General features: G+C 46.1%; 1 protein-coding gene across 3 annotated transcripts in view; it reads right to left on the reverse strand.

Annotated features, from left to right (window-relative positions):
- The window catches only part of IGSF9B (immunoglobulin superfamily member 9B), a 59553-nt gene extending 58181 nt beyond the window's left edge, over positions 1-1372 (reverse strand). The window contains exon 1 of one of the 3 annotated variants that reach the window (XM_045483515.1): positions 809-1369. In XM_045483515.1, the coding sequence (XP_045339471.1) occupies positions 809-872 (64 nt within the window). In that variant the 5' untranslated portion in view covers positions 873-1369. Of the gene's footprint in view, positions 1-808 lie in introns of all 3 variants that reach the window. The other 2 variants (XM_045483516.1, XM_045483517.1) reach the window with 2 other exon arrangements.
- Between the last annotated feature and the right edge of the window lie 21623 nt (positions 1373-22995).

Genomic DNA, 22995 nt, shown 5'->3' on the forward strand with positions numbered 1-22995 from the left:
ACCCCTACCCCGCCACCCTCACACCCAGCCAGCTCTGCCTCGCAGCCGGTGAGGGCGACGTGGAGTCCGCACGCCTGGGGCCCGCTCTTAGGGAACTTTTGCCTGGCCAGGGCCCAGGTGAGGCTAAGACAGGCGCGGGCGCCTGGCAGGGCTAGGCAAAAGCGGACACTCCTCTGAGCCGGCCAAGAGACTCCCTCGTTTAACCTGCTCTTCTCTTTCGGGGCTGCCTGCGCCCCCAGCCCCGCAAGGGGAATCCAACCCCTAGCTGCCAGGATGTGTGATCAGAAGGGATGCGAGTTGGAGTTGGGGCGCCCACAGGGTCGAAAAACCAGTCCCTTTAGCTAGCTAGCCGTGGGTGCCGAGAGTCCCAAGGCTGGACTGTGGAGCGGTGGCGCTGCGCGGGGCTCGTGCGTGCTGCAGCCTACCCAAACACCCACAAACTACCCGGCAGCCAGAGTTAGGAAAGCCGCCGACTCCCCAGCGCTAGAGAAGGCGGCTGCTCCGGCAAAGAGCACCTGGCTCGGCACGCCGGTATGAAACCCTGAGGCCGAAGGTGGACAAAGTCGACCCGGATCCCAAGATCTTTTCCCGAGTGCCAGGCAGCCCTTGGATTCGGGCCCCTTCCCACCCGGCCCCTCCGGCCCGCGGCCCACAGCGCTTCCCCGCAGTGCTCCGGAGCGCTCCTCAACCGAACCAGAGCCTCGCCCGCGGAAAGGCGCAGCGCTCAGCGGGGCCGGGGAGCCCGAAACGAAGAAGAAAGGGCTGACGCCGCGGATGGCCAGAGGAGGGGCGCTGCACTTCAACTCACCTTGAGCCGCAAGACCTCGGGTGCTGATCACACTTGCTATCAAAGTGGCCACATACCAAATCATAGTACTACCGCGCGCCAGCCAAGAGCCTCATCCTATCGCAAAGTGCTCCTGCGCCCGCACACTTCTCGCGCCCGAGCGCCTGCTCACGCCCGCTCGCGCCCGCCTACGCCCCACGCCGGTGCTCCTGCAGCCCCGCCGGCCCGCTCTCCATCCCTCCCCGGCTACGCTTGGCTCGGCGCGCAGCCTCCCCGGCCCCCGGCGCAGCGGCACCTGCACTACTAGCCCCGGCAGAGCGCAGCCAGCTCCACAGTGAAGCCTACCAGGGCCGGGCCTCCGGGACCGCCCCCGCCGCCCTCCCATTGGACACTGCTCGCAAGCCTGGGGGCCGATTGGCTCGAAACTCTGTCCGTCGTGGCGCGAAAGAGACGAGCCCATTTCAAGGTGCGTTGAAGTGTGGCGAGCACAGAGCCGCAGAATCATGCGCATTGCCAGGGAGAAGGCGTTGTAGCGTCTCTGCTCTGTTCTGTTCTCTGCTCACACTGCATGGCAAGTTCCTGGTGAAGGGAATGGTAGCTTCTTGGGCTTGCTAACGGGACCCTGGGAATCTCAATTACCCCAGAAATGTCAGAAGGGACGTCGCCCCCGCCCACCCAGGGAACCCAACATCCGGTTTCCAACCAGCAAAAAGCAGTTCCCTAGAGGACCATGCTGATTCAATGATGGGGAAACCCAGGAACGGGCAGGGCAGCCTGGGAAAGCTAGGGAACGTCCTTCACTGGAGATCTTTTCAAAGAGGTCACACAATATCCCCCGCCCCGCGCCACTCCTTTCCACACACGGACATTCTTCCCTCAGCAACGCACCCCCTTCCACCCAAACATGATATTGTTAAGTTAAGCTCCATCCGGCCTGAAGGCAGGGGGATGACTAAAATGACCTCCAAAAGTCACTCCAATTTAGAATGAGTCATTGGCTCAGCTGAAGGAGTGTCAGAGAATCTTCTCCCCCCCCCCCCCCCCACACACACACGTACACACACTACCACCCCCAGTGCAGGTCATTGTTGCTCATCATTAGTAAATCTCTACTTTGAGCAATAAAAGTGTTTTTTTTTTCCCCTTGTCTTAAAAAAGGCTGCCTCTTCATGCATAAAATTCCTCCCCTCCTCACCTATCTGAGAATTTAGTCCCATCTCAGCATCATGAAGCCAGGATGGATTTGTAGAGCAGTTTAGGGGTTTGGGATGGAGGGACCCAGGGAAAGGGGCTGATGGACTTCTTACTCCTACAGAGGAAGACAGATGAGAAAATTGCAAGGTCTCCATATTTCTCAGTCTCTCTACTCTAACCTCTCATCCCCTCCCCCAACACAGTTGTATCTGCAGAAGAAATAAATGAGTGTCATGGAAACATCTACTATAAACAATCACCTCACACCAGTGTTCTGAGGCTGCAGTGAAGATGTTTGTTCTTTCAAGGAGTGAAAGCAATGTGAGAGTGGCATAGTTCCCTAGGATGGGCTGTGGGCCAAGGAAGGAAGACATAGGGGCAGCAAAGGGGAGTTAAGGAATTTCACCCTCTCAAAGCATTCATTGGACACAGAGCACTGGCTCTGAGACATGAAGCTCCTAAAAGGACATGAAGCTCATAAAAGAGCAAGAAGGATACTTGCTTCTGGGAAAACACATCCACACAACATGCATCAAAACTGGCCTTGAGTGCTAGAGGAACAGCTTTCTCTGAAACCTGAGCCTTTTAGCTCACAGTCAGCCAGGAGGTGGAAAATTGGGATCCCCCCTCCCCACCGCAGAGTACCAAACCCATGGTAAAGGTTTAGCATCTGGATATAATCTGGAGAACCAGAACATCCTACCACTACCCACCCACTCCGGTCATGTAAACACACTCAAGGTGCATAACACTGAGGCCATCTCTCCTTGGGCGTTTGCTTTAGTTTCTCTTTCTCTGCCTAGATGCCTTTCTTGGGAATATGAAGTGAATTGGAAGCTCTGAGCCCCCATTGATGGGCTAATTCCAGCCAGTATGCCAAAGAATAACAACTTCACTCTCAGCATACAAACACACACACACACACTTTCCCAGGGTTCTCAGGCTGTAAAGCCTTACTGGGATCCATTTGCAGAAATAGTGATAAGAGAATTCTTCCCTTTCCAAAACCTCCAAGCAGCTAACTGGTGTAGAGAGAAATGCTGAATTCCCAAGGGCAAGCCCCAGTTCCATAAGGAAGGAAGAGGGGTGAAAAGCATCTGTGCTCACGTAAACATTCTTCCAGTGGCATGCAGGGTAAGGAAAAAGATGGAGCCACTCTCATCATCCATCTTGATTGTATCTGCTTGGCAATCTTCTTTGTCCTACTCACTGTAGTGGTTTCTGCTAGGGAATTAAAACTGTCAGGTTGGCAGGAGGGGGAAAAAAACCATAAAGAGCTTGATAGCATGAGTTGGGTTTGGAATGTGTACAAAAGAACTATCTAAAAAAGAGGCTAAATTTCTTCTGAATAAGACTATTGGAGATGGAGTGGAACAGGGAGTGAAGACAGAGAGCAAAGGAAATAAAATTGAGATACAAAGGGAAAAGTTAATAGCATCACCACCATCATCATCATCATCATCATCATCATGATCATCATCAGATATGTCTCAGTTTGGTTTCATCTCAGCTCAAAAGAGATATACTGTTCCAAGTCACAGTGAGGAATAGGTCCCAGTAAACCTTCACCTCTTGGCATATGGCTAATTTCTGGACCCAGGAAGGATGGCAGACCCTCTCTGGCATGGACACATCCAGTAGAGTATTTGAGATAAGCATGGACCCCAGCTGTCCAAGAGGGATGTTAGAGAAGAATGGAGCCTCTCTCATGAGCAGCTTCTAGGTACATGATTAATAATCAATGACAGTAATAAATGCAGTGTATGTATATCAGGTATAGGAGTATATGGCATCCCTTCTTTTTGGAAATACAAAATGCTAGTGTTATCAGTTACTCTATGAAAAAAAAATACATCTAGCTGCCTACCTATATATATCCATAGGCCCTTGAAGCTGACAGAAGCTTCATATCTAGGAGAAGAGGACACCATCCATACTCCTTCCTCATATCCACTGAGCAAGTGGGACTCAAAAACAATAGTCCACTCACCTGTCATCACTTAGCTTCCTCAGCAGTTGCAGACATCTCTGTAGAATCTAGGTTAGAACAGTTGTTAGGACAGCTGCCTGTGAGGAAGAGAGGCAGCTCTAAGTCCAAGCAATTTACCCAAAATAAGCACCAAAAAGCATGTTTAGTGTTTATATAATTAGGAAACTGTATCAGTTATCTTGTCATATAGAAAACCATACCAAAATGTAGTAACTTAAAACAACAAGAGTCACTTATTTCCAAAAAAAAAAAAAAAAAAAAATCTGCAATTTGGACAGAGCTTGGTGGGGGCAGCTCTTGCCTACTTTGTATGGTATCTGACCAACTGGAGGATGGAGGCCGTGTTTCAAGATGGCTCACTCTCATAGCTGCCAGGTTGATGCTGGCTAGTTAGCCAAAGCTGTAGGCAAAGCTGTAGTTCTTCTCCATGAGGGCTTTTCTACAGGCTGCTTGGACTTCCTCACAGCATGGAGGTTGGGTTCCAAGAACTGCCAATCTAACAAAACCAAACGGAAGATGTTTTCCATACTGTTTGCCGGAGTGGCTGCACCAGTTTGCATTCCCACCACAGTGCAAAAGAGATCCTCTTTCTCCACATTCTCACCAACATCTGTTGTTGTGTGAGCTGTTAATGTTAACCATTCTGACAGGTGTGAGGTGGTATTTCATTGTGGTTTTGACTTGTATTTCCCTGATGATGAGTGATGTGGAGCATTTTTTCATGTGTGTGTTCACCATCTGGATGTATTCTTTGGAGAAGTGTCTATTCATGTCTTTTGCCCATTTCTTCACTGGATTATTTGTTTTTTGGGTGTTGAGCTTGATAAGTTCTTTATAGATTTTGGATACTAACCCTTAATCTGATGTATCATTTGCAAATATCTTCTCCCATTCCATCTGTTGTCATTTAGTTTTGCTGATTTTTTTCTTCTCTGTGCAGAAGTTTTTATTTTGATAAGGTCCCAATAGTTCACTTTTGCTTTTGTTCCCCTTGCCTCTGGAGACGTGTTGAGTAAAAAGTTGCTGCAGCAGAGGTCCAAGAGGTTTTTGCCTGCTTTCTCCTCTAGGATTTTGATGGCTTCCTGTCTTACATTTAGGTATTTCATCCATTTTTTAAATTTTTTGAATGTTTATTTATTTTTGAGAGAGAGGAAGAGAGACAGAGCATAAGTGGGGGAGGAGCAGAGAGAGAAGGAGCCACAGGATCCAGAGCAGGCTCCAGGCTCTGACCTGTCAGCACAGAGCCCAATGTGGGGCCTGAACCCACAAATTGTGAGATTATGACCTGAGCTGAAGTCAGACGCTTAACCGACTGAGCCACCCAGGCACCCCATTTTCATCCATTTTAAGTTTATTTTTGTGCATGGTGTAAGAAAGTGATCCAGGTTCATTTTTCTGCATGTCACTGTCCAGTTTTCCCAGCACCATTTGCTGAAGAGACTGTCTTTATTCCATTGGATATTCTTTCCTGCGTTGTCAAAGATTAGTTGGCCATATGTTTATGGATCTATTTCTGGGTTCTCTGTTGTGTTCCATTGATCTCAGTGTCTGTTTTTGTGCCAGTATCATACTGTCTTGATGATTACAGCTTTGTAATACGTCTTGAAGTCTGGGAGTGTGATGCCTCCAGCTTCGGTTTTCTTTTTCAAGATTGCTTTGGCTATTCAGGGTCTTTTCTGGTTCCATATAAATTTTAAGATTGCTTGTTCTAGCTCTGAGAAGAATGCTCGTGTTATTTTGATAGGGATTGCAAGACAAAAATGAACTTTAGAGAAAATTCCTACAAAGAAAGGGTTTGCAAACACTATCTAGATCTTAGAATTTTCTCACTTCAATTCAAGCTGCTGCCACTAGTCCCAGGCACACAGGAATGTAAACTTCACCCTTATAAAAGTCTAGCCCATGTTTGAAGCAAATCTTTTCACCTTGTTTTCTCTTAATACTCCAGGGACCAGTCAGCATGTTTTAAAAGAACTTGGAAGGAGAGAAGAAAACAAACAAAAGGAAATTAGATTTCGAAAATATAAATATCTAATCTTAAAATCTGATATAGGAGAAGTGGATTAAACTTTACAGGATTCTCAAAACTTCTTATCATAAGAATTTTCCATCTCAGCTCAAAATGCTTGCAAAACTTTGTAGGCACCTTGCTTGGCTTACTTCTCTCCCAGATCCCTCTTGGGCAGATGGCCCCTGGCCATAAATTGTTTTTCTGGACACAAGTAGTTCTTCTAACAATTAACTTTGCCCTCTCCAAAAATAAATTCCTGAAGACTATGTCTTAATAAAATTCAAACTGAATTATGATTCAAACTTTTCAGAAGTTCAAAACTTTCCCTAGTTTGTTCCCACTTTCCCTAAAGGCTACATCTTGGTTAGGTGGTAATGATTGGCCCAGAGACAGATCCAGTCCTTCATGGCTTAAGACACTTGTTCTGATCACCATAGGATCATTTTATGATATTTCACCCAGATGAGTCCCCAAGCATGGGAAGAGAAACTATCTATTATAGAAGGGCAGTAGGACATTGCTTAACTATACACTAGTCATCAATCATGTGCATATGTTAGATACAGCACACCAGTGAATGGGAAGGAGATGACATTCTCCCACAACCTGCCCTGATCATATATGTGTGCACAGGTGCCAGTTCCTGGAACTGTAGCCATACTATATTCATTTCTTGTCTGACTGACAAGGGAACAAGTTCTTGTCCAAGGAAGAAAGTAGATCCACTATTTAAGATAAGTTTATCTGAAAACCAGATACATAGCCCCCTCAGCCATACCAAATTCCTCTCCTCTTTCTTCTTGGTTTTCCAGACCAGCTATGAACAATCTCAAAGAAGGCATGTTTCATGTTTCTCTGGCTTAATCTAAGAATGCAGAAAGGAGGTTCTCTGTTTTATATCAAATTTGTCCACAGAACTCAGGTGCCCCCATGACAGCCCTCCTTATGAGGTGCCCCACAAGAATATGCTGCCATCAGTCTTCAGCAGCCTCTCACCTTGCCAAGGACTGCATCATATAAAATGTTATTTCCAGGACTCCTAGGCAACTCTGGCCCACCTGAGTATACTCTTGCCTACACAAAGCTAAAGGCCCAGCCGTGAGGTGCTGAAACTGCAGTGACCCCACTTACACAGAAGTCTAAAAGACAGCTAGGAATCAGGACTCTGCCAAACCACCCCAGCTCTGGCCTTAGGAAGTTGGTGTTCTGAGTCATTCTTTTGTCTGAGTTATGGTTTCCCAATTTGCAGAAAGGACAGTAGACCGAAGGTAGAAATGAAGGTCTGCAGAAAAAGAATCTAAAGATTCTTATGTGCTGTTGCTCTGTCTCAGTCCCAAACAGTATCAAGCCATAGCCCAACTCCACGCCCCTGTTATACTATATAGGAGGAAATTTGGACCTAGCTTTACCCCAAGACTTTTGAATTCTCAGGGATTCTAGTACAGTATAGAAGCTTCCACAGAGGTAAATGGAGTCATGGACTAGAGCAGCTGGCATCATTGAAATTGGCAAAATGTTGACATGAGCAGAATATCAGAAAGATGTGGGGAATCAGCCAAGAAACAGGTCATGCTAGAATGAAAGAAGGGAGAGATCAAGGACCTAGGTCAAGAAACACCAGAAGAAGGAATCTCCAATTAACAAGTAGCCGCTGAAGAGCAATTCACAGTCAGCACTGTGCTAAGTATTGAGGACGACACAACAGTGACAGACCAGGATCCTTATCACTCAGGAGCTTAGTATCTAGTTGGAAAGATAAACATGACCACCTGAGCAATACTTAATAAACTCTGTCAACATGGAACCTAGAGAGAGATGGTGGCCCAGACTTGAATTGCTGTAGAACCTCAAGAAGGTGGAGATGGTAGAAACAGGTGAGAGCTAAGTAGAGGAAGTGAGATGTGAGCCAAATCTCAGAAAAAGGAGAACAAGAGACAGGATGGATGAAACAAGGCACTGCAGTCAAGGGTAACTACTGGTCTGTCACCCCCTGAGGGCAAAGAGTTTACTAGTTTACTGCTCTCTAGTATCCTAGTACCAGCACATAGTGGATGTTCAATAGAGTTTCATGGGAAATGAGTGTACAGAAGTGGTAATAAAATGGCATGGCTGGCATGTCTGTGGCATAAGGCAGAAGCTTCCATGTTTAGAGCAGAGACTATGTTAAGCGGGAATGAAAAAATAGGTCAGCTAAGAAAGGTGAGAAGGAGGAGTAGGCAAATAGGAGTAATACAAGTGCATATAGGGTTAATTAGAAAGGTAAGGAGGGAGGTGGTGAGAAACAAGTCTGGGCCCAAGAAAAAGCTGAGGAGAAAGCATCTCTCTTGGCTCAAATAAAACCAATGGGCAAGGAGTTGGGGGGATGGGGAGTGACAAGTAGTCCAAGAAATAGTGTGGGAAGGGTCTGTGCTTCTGCTTTGGACCCACAGATGGATGGGCTGGGGATGGGGGAGGAGAACAGATTCTGGAGCCACAGCTGGAGGGCTTTACGGGGTCTATTTCTGGCACACATTCGACCCTCAGACCTCTCATTCTTGGACCCCTCCACATTTAGTTCTCAACCCCCACACAAAAGGGCCTTGTGTGGGAGAGCTAAGAGATGCCAAATGCATCTTTATTCCATTGCCTCCCCCTCCACCCCTTCCCCAGAGCCTTGGCTCCAGTATTGCTCTGCCAGGTGCAGGAAACAGGAAGAGAGGGGCTGGGGACCAGATGTGAGCCAGAGGTCGGCTGGAAATGTCAGCTCCATCCTCCCTGCCTCCAGTCCCCTTACTCTCTGCTGCCTCCTCTCTAACTCCCCATCAGCGACGCCCTTTCCTTACCCCTTCCCTTTTTGTCCCTGTCCCCATCCTTCTTTCACTGCCCCCTGTATCACAAGACCTCACTTCTCAATCCTCTCTCCTTCTTTTCCTCTCTATTCCTCCCTTTGTTGGGCTTTAGAGTGGTGTGGAGAGCCTGGAGACAGAACTGGATTTATTCTTGGAAAAAACACCCATGGCAGAGGGTACCACAGCAACAAGTTTCCATGGTGCTTGGCCACAAGGTAAATATGCTATGAAGGAGCAATTACTGGACTCAGAGTTAGAAGACCCGAGTTCCATCCCTGACTTACTTCACCAACAACATATCCTGAAGCGACTTATGTAACTTCCCTAAGCCTCATTGGGAATTCCACAAATGTCCAACCATTTAATCAATAGCTGGCATTCACAAGTATGTATTGAGTACCTGTTATGAGCCAAGAACTCTGCTAGGTACAGGAAGAGCAATGTAGACATGGTTCTTGCCTTCATATAACTTACAGTTAATAACTAGTAGGGTTGTTCAGAAAACTAGAGTGAGCTAAAGGGTTAACACAATGGCCAGTCCATAGTAGGTATTCAAGAGGCACTGTGCACAGAAAATATTTCAGAATCCCAGTAAGGAGAGCAGTCTGGCCTCATATCCCCCATGATATGAGCTGCTACATACATGTAGCAGCTGCTACAACACTGGTTTAAAATTAGAAGATGCTGCTGAACTTCTAACCTTGCTTGCAGCCCAGTGTCTGTTTCTAGGTGGTTAGAAACTAGGGAACAATGTGAGATACTAAAGATTTATCTACATAGGAGACAAGATTGCCCAATCTAGGAAGGTTCAGATATGTGGGAGATTCTGGTGGATGTGCTTGATAAGGGTGTATTCCTGGGGGTGGGATGGGAGAAATATATAAATGGTGATAGGAATTATTTGGGAAATGAGAAGAATGCATCCAGAACCCTGACTTCTGAGGGTTTAAAAGCTAAGCTCCTTCCCCAATCCCTTTCTAGGAAACCAACTTGGAAAATCTTGTGGACTTGGGGGTAGTCACAGATCCCAGGGAAGCCCATGACAGGAGTATCTTGTGGAAGAAGGCCAGTTGGGGCACTGAAAAGAGAGTCTCATAGGGAATCCCAGACAATGAGTTGATAGAAGGAGGAATGTGGAGAGAAGGGGGATAAAGGGGCAGGCTGCCATGACGGCTGCTTTCCTGGCAACTTCCCAAGGTTAATGGAGGGGCACCAAGAAGCCTCTGCAACATTCCAACAAGGGGGAGGCTGGTTTGAAAAGAGCATTTGCTGTGGGGAAAAGGGGCCTTTCTCTGCCCTAGGCTGCTGTTCTTTTGTGGAGGTTCTTTGAGGCATGAGCCCTGAGAAAACACACTGGGCAGGGGCAGAATGGATGATTTGCCATTCATCATCCAGGCAAATGATGTACACCTAGAAGACAAGAAGAGGTCAGAGGCTAGGTCAGCTGAGATGATGGTAGCTGAGAAACTTCTATATAAGGAATTCCAGAGCCTAACTGTACCCCATGAACTATGGGTATTTAGAGAAGGGCAGAAAGAGAGAGAAGGGGAGAAAACTGAGTATTAACTGAAAACTGAGGAGTACTTTTAGAGAGAAGGGGGGATCAGGAGTTTACACTGTAGGAGAAGATGTTGACTCTTCCCAAACTCAGGGCCCTGTGTCTAGTTTGAAGAATTTGACTTAAGAATGCCCAGGCTTTTACCATATGGTAAGTTAAGACAACTAAAACCCCCATCTACACACACACACACACACACACACACACACACACCATTGCACACATACCCACTGTCAGGACTCACATACACATATGCAAAATCACACACATAAATGCAGGATGCTCTTATGAACACATTCAAGGCAGAATCTCTTCATATAACCACACATATGTCATATCTACATCTGTACATATTTACAAAGTCCACATCCTCTTTTTTTGATGTTTATTTATTTTTGACAGAGAGAGAGAGAGAGACAGAGCATGAGCGAGGGAGGGGCAGATAGAGAGGGAACCACAGAATCCAAAGCAGGCTACAGGCTTTGAGCTGTCAGCACAGAGCCCAACACGGGGCTCAAATTCACAGACTGCGAGATCATGACCTGAGCTGAAGTCGGACGCTCAACCGACTGAGCCACCTAGATGCCCCCAAAGTCCACATCCTCTTAAGCTGCTCATAAGCGCAAGTGGATACCATATCCTCACGCATCACAAGGCTGACACACATTGACCCATAGTTTATATGTATGTGAGATCTCCTGCTTTCCCATACCAGAACTCCCAGCATAGATGTCCCTAGAATGTTCTCTTCCTACTGGCCAATTCATGTCCCAAGGAGACTTGTCCACATGAAACCCACCTTCCTAAAACTCATCCTGAGCCCAGTGTCCAGGTTGCCCTAGGCTTCACCCTAAATTCTGTCTCCAGGGTGCCCAGCTCCCCACCCCCAACTTGTTATGACGCTGGGTAGCAGCTACCAGCAGGTGGCGCCAGCAGGAGCCTCAAGTAACCAGGATTTGTATTAATGAGAACAAATTCACATTTCTGAGAGGAAAAGTGGTCATGCCAGTGTGTAACCCTCCTTACTGTATCCAGGGATGAGCCCAGTGAATGGATATACTAAGAGCACCACGTCAAGGAAAGCCACTCCCAAGGAAGAGGGGAAAGAGGGCAAAAGATGCTGAGTTCAAGAGAAGATGGGAAGCTAAAGATTAGGGATAGAATGGAAGAAGGAGGGAACTGAGAGTATTTCTGTGCAATTTGTCAGAGGTTTGGACATGTGTGTGCTCCTGTTTTGTGTGCACATATGTGTTTTCATGCACATTTGAGTGCCGTATTATATTGCTGATAGGTTACTTGTGTGTCAGTGGATACAGAAGAAGTAGGTGTGAATAGGCTTGAGAGTGCAGGTGTGTGTATGCATCTGTGGGTGCTGCTGTGTGTGGTATGGCTCATGGAGACAAAAAGATGAAGCTGAGCAGACTAGACTCCTCACAACTACAGTGCCATCAGCACCACACACACCACAGTTGTTAGCCCCCTCCCACACACTTTCCACACACACACACTCCAGGGACACACACACACTCTTACACCACCCACACAGACAGGTGCTATGCCGCCACGTACAGACCTGCCCACCCACACACTTTCACACATATATACAGGCCCTGTACAGAACCACAGGGATACATATAGATGCGGCCAAGATGCACACAGAAGGGTGTATTCCTGGGGGTAGGATGGGAGGCACACATTGACCCTGCATGCACCTGCACATGTTTGCACACTTGCACATTCTGCGCTGTATGTCCAAACTCTCAGTGCTCCACACCACTCACAGGAAAAGGGGAGAGAGGTTAATAGATAGTAGATAACTCTTCAAGTCTGTAAAGCATCCTAATTTCTGTTCCTATGGGGATTAAAGAGAAAAATATGAAATCTGACAACTCCTTTGTCTGAGGATTGTGGGAACACATGAAACAACCACTCTACACACCCCTCTGCCAGAGTCAGGAGCAGCAGTGGTAACTCCCTGGCCCACAGGTCCTGCAGAGATCCCTCAGCACTGTGGACAGCACCTCAGCTAGCAGGAACCTGTCAACCCAGAGCAGTTCTCAGAGGTTCAGGGCACTGGAGCTCCCTTATCTGCAGCCAGAAGGGCAACTGAAGTCAGACACATCCAAGTTCCAACTCCTTTGACTAGAGTTGGAACTCCCCAGCACTGTTCCTGGCACATATCAGAGGAAACTATAGAAATAATACCTGCTCTGGGGTCCATACCCATGAATTCCAGACCAGACAGTGAACAGTCTGTGCAAAGAGTATTGATGGGCTTGGTAATATGGCATTGCTGTGTTGTGCCAGTCGATTTGGGTTCAACCCCAACCTTTTCAAAATTTAGCTCTGAAACCTAGGCATATCACTTACCCCATCTAAGTCATGGCTTCTTCTTCGGTTGGCCTGGAATAATAACAATAATGAAAATAATGTTAATTTTGATTCCCACACCCCAGGCCCTGTTATAAGTACCTCACAAAGATTAAATCAATGGGGCACCTGTGTGACTCAATTGGTTGAGTGTCTCGCTCTTGGTTTCAGCTCAGGTCGTGATCTCTCAGTTCATGAGATTGAGCCCTGCATCGGGCTCCACACTGATGGTGCGGAGCCTGCTTGGGATTCTGTCTCTCTCCCTCTCTCTCTTCCCCTACCACTACACTCTCTATCCATCTCAAAATAAATAAACTTTAAAAAATAGTAAATCATTAAATCCTCATGACATTAAAAATTGGTTATTGTCCCCATTTTATAGAAGAAATGAAAGCACTTGCTTAAGATCATACCAATAGTAGAGACAGAGACAGGATTGGAACCCAGATAGTCTGCCTCCAGAATCCGTGTTCTTGACCATGACACTGCATTACCCCCTTCACAGTGAGTGGTGTGCATCAAATGACATCACGGGTATAAAAGTAGTTAGAAGATGGCAAAGCATTATACAAATCTGAAGGTATACTGTTATACATCTCAGCCAGGCTCAGCCTATGAGTAATTGCACAAGGAGTGAGAAGCAAGATGAATACAGGAAACAGGATGGGGATGGGTGCCATCTGGGACTGGCACATCACATGAAGAAGAGAGAAATGGGTAGAGGATAGACCAAAGGAGCAAGCAGCCATGAGTATCTTTGCATGGCTTTTCACTCTTAACCCATTACTAGCCTGGAGGTCAAACTACAGTATAAAACATTAAGAAGGTCATTTTCAAGTCATCCTGAAATGTTCCTCTTAATTTTAACCATGGTCTCACCAGCTCCTTTCCCCCTCTACACCTTCCATTACCACTCCTCGACCACAGTCCCTAGTGTAAAACATGTCGCCTACTCTGTGATATATTTGAGGATCGTGGTTATGGGAAACTGCTGTTATTACAAGAGCATCCTAGGGAAGTGTAGTCAAGCCAAGTGGCCCCTATGGATCAGAGCACATCTCTCTGCTATCTGAAAGAGGAGGATGTGGAGACCAGGAACTTTGTTAGCAACTTATTTCAGGAAAGAGAGACCTCTGGACACTCTCCCTGATCCCCTCTCCCCCGGCTCATCCTGATATGACCTACTGCTTTCTGGAGAAGACTCTCTAGTTCTCAAAAAAGAACTCTTCCATGTACATGAGGAAAACTCCATCTTTTTGGAAGTTCCACATCTCTCATCCTGGCTGGCTACATTTAAGACTGAATAGTCACTGGCCAGGGAGGGAAAGTCCTTCAAACCTCTTACATTATGCCACCTCTTACTTTTTCCCCAATTCTCCTGTTCTTTCCAGAATGTCCTCCAGCCTAGTTACTCCTCTCTTCTTCTCCTGGCTGATGAATCCATTAGAGCAGAGTTCTTTTCTTTTGATGCTCAAGCTGGCAAAGTGAACCCAGGCATTTAATAGGAATGACTGTGAGTCTGACACCAATAATAGTGTAGTGAAGGCACACAAGCACTCCTGGATCTCTATATGATTCTTGTTCCCTTTCCATTTCCTAACATAATTTCTCTACAACTAAAGCTGGACCACCCCCTACCACTGCCTATGAAGGCTATGCTAGCTCCTTCTCTAAGTCCATTCGAAACACTGTGAGGGAGTCCCAGTAAACCTCAGAAGAGCCTGGATTTTAAAGAATTGTCATTCCACCCTTCCCTCTTTATTCATGGCTTAGAGAGTCCACTCTCTCCAGCAGCTTCCCTTCCTTCTTCCACCTGCCACAGCAGACAAGATACCCCACCATTTATGTTTCCTCTTAGCTGTTCCTTGACCTGAGCTGGAACTCGCTGTTTTCTAACATCCTCCCTCCTCTTCCCACTCCTTAAAGTCGTGTTTCTCCAAACATGGCTCCTGGACTACCTGCCCTAGGATCACGTAGAGCATATAATTAAAAATCTCAGATTCTGGGCCCCATCTCAGCTCCACCTCAGACCCACTGAATCAGAACCTCTGGGGGTAGGACCTGAGAACCTGCAGCCTGCAATGCTTCCTGTGGCTCAGGCATACTACAATTTGAGGAACTACTGCCCTAATAGAGTAGAAACCATCCTCCAAAGCTTCCGGCTTACTTTTTTTCTCATTAACCTTCACCTCAGATGAGTAAAAGTCATACACATGTATATCTGTGCCTTATTTGAGAATCACTGAAATGGGAAAGCCCCTATTACAGCCTAGAGCTGGTTCTGAGCTATGATCCCACCTCTACACCTAAATCCTTATGGGAGATTAGGCAAGTCACTCTGCACATGTGCCTCTGTTTCCTTATCAAAAAATGGGGGCATGATACTTATGTTTTCACCTCATAATTATGTTGTAAGATTCAAATGAGTAAAGAAGAGTGAAAGGTTGTTGAAAAGCTAGAAGCCTTAAATAAATGACATATGTTTTTATTATGCAAGAGATGCATGGGAGTGAAAGATATAGTATTCATCAAGAGATACTGTTCCCACACTGCAGATAAGCAAGGGCAGAAAAGTGAGAAGTTTCCTCCAGTCTCCATTACTCCATGGGTGATCCTTTCAGAACCTGTCCTGAGCCTGGTAGAAAAAGGAAAGTAGAGTTGGCATAATAGGTACAAGGGAGAATGCTCTGGATCCACTTAAATAAGTTTCTTCTCCACCATACTCTACCAGTCTGCCCCTAGGCCAGCAGCCCCATCAAGGACAGTGGGCCCAGCCCTTGGCATCAGCTCGTCTCCCTCTAATTACTTTTCACACACTCTGGCTCCAGGCCTTCTAACCAAATAACAATTGATTCTTCACTCCTCCTGGATCAATGCCATCGACCCAGAACAAGGAGGATGAATCCAAACTCACCCTCTAGGAAACCAATGGCCCAAGGCAAAACCCAGCAGAGAGGTCTACCTACCCAAACTTTGGCACATACATGCACACACACACATGGCCACACACACATGCATGCACAGAAGGCACATGAATAAGTATGTGCATGAAATGCACTGGGTCATGAATAGATATTCTTATGTATACACATATATACCTAGATATTCTCATAAATGTCTACACATGTGTACACAAACACACACATATATTCATACATAGGGGCACATACATATGCCATTGACTAGGAGAAGGCCCTTTTGGAACCACAGAAAGCATCCTTTGGCCAAGTGTTGAACAGAATTCTAGCTCCTTGCCAGCCCCCTTTCCACCTGCCCTCTGAGCTGCACACTCAGGAGCACGCACTGCCTGTGAGTCATGGTATGATGAGCCCAACACGCTTATGACACACACCTCCAGCAGAAGCTCTTCTGCCAGTTGTGTGGGACTCTGGCTCCCACTCCTCTGGGATGTGCCCTGCCTGCTAATCTCTTCAGGGGTGTTGGAGAAATGCCCAGCCACTTCTATACCAGACAGAGCCCATTATAACTCAGCTGGACTTTCTCTACACCTCCATCCTCAGAGGAGCCTGGAGTACATCTGCACCTGAGGCCCCAAACAACAGGAAATAAGGTGCCAAGCCTTACAGAAGCCAATGCAGAATGACAGCCACCAGCCTAATACCATCAGGTGTAGATATGGGGACACAAATAGAATGTCAAATACAGAGTAGAGAGAATACAGAATGGTACCACCCATTCAAAATAGTGCAAGCACATGACCAAGGCCTCAGACTATACTACCCCCTGCCCTTGAGGTCAAGCTTGTCTACTCTCCCTTACACATATACTCAGGCCACTGGCACATCCACCTCTGGGTCAAATCACAGAAATGCAGAACATCAGAAGTATAAAAGGCCTTAGAGATTTTTAGATCATTGCCTCTTCATTCTCTCAATGCCCAAATTTCCTTAATGACTTTCTCAACAAGTGACTGTCCATCATACTGAACATGTTCACTGGGACACCTTGGGGAATGGAGGACTCTTATTAAGCAGCTTGTTTTCTGGCTGAACAACTATAAAATTCTCTCAACATAGAGTCACAATCTTCCTTCCCATAATGTCCACCAATTGGCATGAAGAAGAAAGAAATTAATTGTAAATGTTTGGTTGTCTTACTGAAACTGCTTACAGGAAGGAACACTGTCTTATACTTCTACTGACATTCCTCAATATGAGACTTTGTGCAGATGTTGAAAACCCAGACATTGGATGCTATCTGACCCTTGGAAGGATATGCAGGTGATCTGAACCTCCCATATGTAAGAAGACCTTGAAAATTCTAAGATAGTTTTCAACCTATTGAAGAAGCCCAATTGAGCTTTTGTTTCTAATTTTATCTACTAATTTTCCTATGTGACAATAAGGAAATTCTTTCTTGGGACCCTCTGGGCTCAGCCTTCCCCAAAATAAAATGAATTAATGGGATTAAAACAGATGATGATGTGTCTAAGGTCTGAGAACATTTTCAGCGTTTTGTGTGCCTGTACACTGACACCAAAGCCTTGGCTCCAGCACTAGAATCAGAAACTTCCCACATGAGGAAGTCTCTGAATTTGTGTTCTCCAAGTGCATGGTTTAAAAATTCTCTGTGTAGTCTATTGCCATTCCTCACTCACAGAGAGCGTTTCCAACCCCTCCCATAAGGGCCTGAGGACCATCAGTTATGCCCCCGCTGCCTCCACACCCCCCACTACCTCTAACCGGTTGGACTGAGGAGCATTTCTTGCCATTTACCTGTCACTTGCAAGCCAGTAGAGGGTCATCTGATGCAGAATCACCCACCATGTGAATTAGATCCCACACACTACATGTAGTTGCATAAGATTTGAAAGACAAACAAGAGATGGAGGTGATCTTTGTGGAGCTTCTGATGGTTATCAAGGCCATAGTAGTCTTACAGGAGTTTTCAGTGTTCATTCTTCATTTTCCACGTTTCAAAAACAGTAGCAACAGCTTCTTTATCTGACTGCTTAATCCCTGGATTCTACTGTCTATTCTCCCATCTCCAGATCTCCAGAGGCTTCTGGAGCATGGTAGTTCCAATGGTAGTTTCAACCTTGATGTGCTTAGTCCCAGTGACACCTCAGAGGTGCAGCATCCCTAATTTTGCATTGCTGTACGAGTCGTTTTAATAAGCTCAATACTGTATCTGCTTCTTCTGCCTTTATAACAATTGTGTAAGATCCTACATTTCTGTATTAAACCCCTTTCTGCTTTAAATATCTAGAGTGGAAATTTTTCATTCACTCAATCTTGACAGACAAGATGAAGCAGGGTTAAAAACAGTTTTGTTGTAGAGCTCAGTTCAACAAATATTTAATAAGCACAAACCATCTTGGCACTCTACCCATAGAGACACATAAGGCACAGTTAAGCAAGGTCCTGACATGGTGGGATAGGAAGGGCATAGGAGAGCAGAAGTTTTAGTATCCACCCAGGCAGCCAAGCTGAAGGGAGAGAGGCATGAAGAAGAAAGGCAGCCTCTGGAGGCAGACAGATGGGGTTGGATCCTGGCTCTGGAGCTTACCACTGAATGAACTTGGGCAAGTTGCCTACTCTGTCTAAGTTTCAGTTTCTGTGCTTTACTCTTGCTATTCCTTCTCTCCTTTGTGCTTGTTATTCATTCTTCAAGATACAGGACAGGGGCGCCTGGGTGGCGCAGTCGGTTAAGCGTCCGACTTCAGCCAGGTCACGATCTCGCGGTCCGGGAGTTCGAGCCCCGCGTCAGGCTCTGGGCTGATGGCTCAGAGCCTGGAGCCTGTTTCCGATTCTGTGTCTCCCTCTCTCTCTGCCCCTCCCCCGTTCATGCTCTGTCTCTCTCTGTCCCAAAAATAAATAAAAAAAAAAAAAACGTTGAAAAAAATAAATAAAAAAAAAAAAAAAAGATACAGGACAGATGTCCTCTCCCTGAGGTCTTCCTGGATCTCCTCCCTCAATACCTCTGTTCTATGCTAACCTATCTCCTGACCCTTTCCATGTGGTTCATGGAAAGTGTTCAGTAGATTGAATTAATCTGATTCATTCTTTCCATATTCTCTCTCTCTTTCTCTCTCTCTCTCTCTCTCTCTCTCTCTCACACACACACACACCCCTCACTGGAGTAAACTATGTCTAAGGTCGGGTTTCCTAGGTGTAGGACTTGAGATGTCAATTCTTGTGCAAGGGATTTATTTATGGAGGGCTCTCAGAATATACCTAAGAGAAGCAAGGCAAGCAGTATGTGTAGGAGAAGAAACCAAGGAAGAGTGGAGTTTCAGCTAAAGTTCTGGAGTTCTGAAGCATGAACTCCATGGGCACCGCAGAGCTGTCCCACCTTGAGGAAAGGAGGATTGCCCTTTGTAATCTGTATTGGTCACACTACATTGTCCCAGGTTGGGGGCATAACCTCCCAAGAATTTTCTTGCAGGGAAGGGTACAGTTATAAACCAATAATGCCCAACACTCACGGAGCAACTAGGGTGGGTATTCCATCCCAATAAAGGGATCTAGGAAAACACCAACTGCAAGAGATATAAAATAGCAAATGCATTGCAGTATCCTAAAGAATAAGAATTGGGCAGGTGGGGTCAAGGGAAAGATAGCAGGTTCCTAATCAAGTTGCCTTCCTCCTCCCATCAGCTGAGCCAGAGCTTGGGCAAAGCAGATTCCCACCAAGACAACAACATAGTCATAACAATGAATTGGCTATGTTTGCAGATGTTTAGGGATTAATAGCAAGCTTATTAATTAAGCAACATAAAGCTGCAGGATGTGTTTTTTATTATTTACCACAAACAGAGCTGTTGTTTTGGTTACAATGAATTCTAAACTGCGTGGTCAGACCTGGGGGCCCCCAAAGGGCACAGTGGGTGGAAGGTACCTGGAGCTGTGCTTTGGCAGAGAGCATGACACTCTGCCTGAAATGCTTTCCAAAGCCACACTGTCTCAGTTTTTTCCCAGGAGACAATGGAGTGTCTGGCCCATCCTCTTTTTGACTAGCCCATAGGGAGGCCTCCTTCCTCCCCAGCTGGGAGTCAGTGTTGTTCTATCCAGAAGCCAGAAATGGACAAGAAAAGTTTTGTGTCCAGAATGCAGTGGCAGCCTTGTAAAGACACACATAGCAAATAGGGAATGTATTGCCTGAACCAGTCGTTAGCCCAGAAAGAGAAAAAGCAGAGCTGGCCAAAGTTGGCTTTCCCCCAGAGAAGAGACACAGTCCAGCAGCCTGTAGGGTGACCTGTATCCTTGCACTTTGGCAAGGAGGGACAATGCCACAATGACCTGATGCCTAGGATTCTGTGCCCCGGAGCCTTACATAAGGACCATATAATACCTACCTTCAAGTGAAACTCTAATCTTAGTTCATTAGATTTTTTCTCACCTCTAAGCCAGAAATCTTTTGTCCTACAACCCCTACGACAGACTTCTTTGGGAAGCCAGACTCACCAAACCAAGAAAAGAAGTGCTCTGGGAAATTCTGCAGAGTGTTTTCTAATCTGATCTTCTTCCTCTACCTTCAGCGTTACTGCCTTCTCATCTCTGCCTTTTCTTGCCCTAATGGAGTAGGTGGCGATTCTTCTCAGAACAGAATTGGCCCAGGGGAGAAAACCCTCTAGCCAAGAAGAGAAAGTGACAGCAACAGGTCCCAGAGAATATGTCTGTCTGGAGACGTTGAATGCCAGAGCAGTGAAACCTGACCTGGCCCCTGCCAGCCCCAGGTCTCTGGCAGGGTGCCCCCACTCTGTTCCCAAAGAGACAAGACAACTGGTGACTTCCTGCTCACTAGCCTGGCATTGTGTGAGCCATAGTCAGATTGACTCTTATTTATAGCATTGAGCCAGAACATTGGAGAAAGGGTCATTTTTGCAATAGGATCATTCCTCATATGGCAATAAACTTCTAGAAATGGAGCTTTAAGCCAAGAAGATGAGACTTGGGCTCCAAGGAATTAAGAAAGATGGTGATGATGGGCCTGGGGTGGGAAGGAGGGAGTACCAGGGAGCAGAGCACATACAAGCGTATAGTCTGCCTGGATCAAATGGTGGGCCCTGGTCAGTCTCCCACACTAAAATCTACCCTTATTACCTTTCACATCCCTCATGTCCCCCATTCAGCATCACCCACTTACCTCTTCAACCTCTGCAATGCTGCTTCCTCTGTGGCAATCACAGCATTGGCTCCACTCCAAAGACTGTTCCTTCTTAAGTCATTTTCTTAAGCAATTTCTGAAAACTAGAAAGGTAAGGCTTAGTGAATCTGGGGTCATACAGAGAGGCCAAGCCACTCAACCCCCTACCTCTAGAAATTTATACCTCCTAGAATGTAAGGTATTCTCCTATTACTATGTATAAGTCATGTTAAGACAGAAGATTATGCTTGGCCAGGGACCCAGAGCTGGCTTGCCTACATCTTGCCCTGCCACAGCCACTGTTAACTTCATGCCACCCCCGTAGTGTTCCCACAGAAAGAGATGCCTATGTGGAGGGCAAAGCCAAGCCAAAGCATGCTCTTGAAGTTTGTACTGCAAACCCTAAAACAACGCCTGGGGAGCAGTCTATACACATAGAGGTCTCCTTTGGCCAAGAATGAAGGCAGGTGTTCTTCCTTTTCTCTCTAAGTCTACACCCTCTTGACCAGAGAAGAAAGAGGACTCCAGAGCAAAGCACAAAATGAAAACAGAGCATTTTTCTTTAGGCCCCTGCCAGGAATCCACAAGTCAGGACACTTCACCAGTAGGAGAGGAAGAAAGTCGTAGGCTTCACAGTCCTAAGGAAAAGAGACCATACTTGTAGCACCTTGGCCCCAAACCATCCTTTCCCTTGGCCCATGGAAATAAATCTTTTTTTTTCCACTTGTACATGAAATAAGGGAGGGTATAAGGGGGTAGAGGAATCCTGAAGCTTCCCCTGGTGTCCCAGGTAAGCTGAGTCCCTAGGTCAGTCATCACTTCCCTGCATAAACCTGTTAGGAATCTGACTGTATCTCCAGTGTCTTCAGGGTCCTCTTACTCTCATCTGAGCTAACATGATGAAAAGCCAAATTACTGATGCTGTGGGAGGCTTCAAATGGTGTTTCCTGTGGGTATTATTTCCAGCCTAATGTTGTATTAACATAGCTCTGCTTGGTGATTACTATATTATTATATATTAATATATATTAATCATAGGATAATGATGCATACTCACCTTGCTTCTCTCCTCAGTCAGTTAGATCCTACCTAAAGCCCAAGGCACAACACCTGCTCTCCCTGAATCTGCACCCCCATCCCACCCTCAGTGGTCAACCTTGGGCTTAGCACCCCTTCTTACAGGTAAAGTCAGAGGAGGATAATTTTGTGTGTGTGTGTCTATGTGCCAAGCTAACAGTGTCCAAAGCTGGAGTTTGGAGCCCACGAGTCTGGACTACCAATTAGCCCTCTTTCTTACCCTTAATTGGGGAAAGGTCTTGAAGGCAAAATAAGGTCCAGAAGAAATGAAAGATGGCTTTGATGGCTTTCTGGGTCCAGAAGAAGGAGAAAAAGACTGGAGCTATGGCAATTTGAACCTTGTTAACTCATCCAAGTACTGATTTAGCATTACTTTGTGCCAGCATTCATTCATTCATTTAGTAAATATATGTTCAGCCTTTATTTGGCAAGTATTTTTTGAGGCAAAGAAAGAGATCCTGCCCTCATGGAACTTTATTTCTAAAATAGTTTCCATGACAGGCCTCAGAGATACAACACTGAAAGGTTGTTGTTCTTTACCACTTACTGGAGACAGTCAAACCAGTCATTTAAGGGTGTGGTCCAGGTCCTCACTGGGACACTGACTTAGAAGGAGAGAAAGATACCCCAAAGGGAGAAGACTAACTCCCTGACATCAAGGAATATATAATCTAGTAAAAAAGAAGTACAAATGAACATATTACAACTGATGAGGCACCAAAGAACCAAGGGAATGTGCCACTGAAATGAGCCTGATGGAGCTACCAGGGAAGATGTCATAAGAGTATCTGCTCCAAGGGGTCAAAGCATATGCCTGTGATTTATACTTTTCCCTTGAAGGCCTGTGCCTTTCTTCAGGAGTCTTTGTATATCATGAAGGCCATTTATACATGCACACCCACAATATGACCAGGGCACAGACCACGTCCAGACATAGGGTATAACGTCCTGTGCTTAATGGCTATTAATGATGGTAGAATGAAAAGAAGGAAGCTAGTGGTGGTGATGATACCAGAGATAAGAAGATTTCCTAGGCAGGAGAATTGGTAACCTGGAGATAATATAAGCATA

The sequence above is a fragment of the Leopardus geoffroyi genome, chromosome D1 (genome assembly GCF_018350155.1).
Source record: "Leopardus geoffroyi isolate Oge1 chromosome D1, O.geoffroyi_Oge1_pat1.0, whole genome shotgun sequence".
Taxonomy (NCBI): Eukaryota; Metazoa; Chordata; class Mammalia; order Carnivora; family Felidae; genus Leopardus; species Leopardus geoffroyi.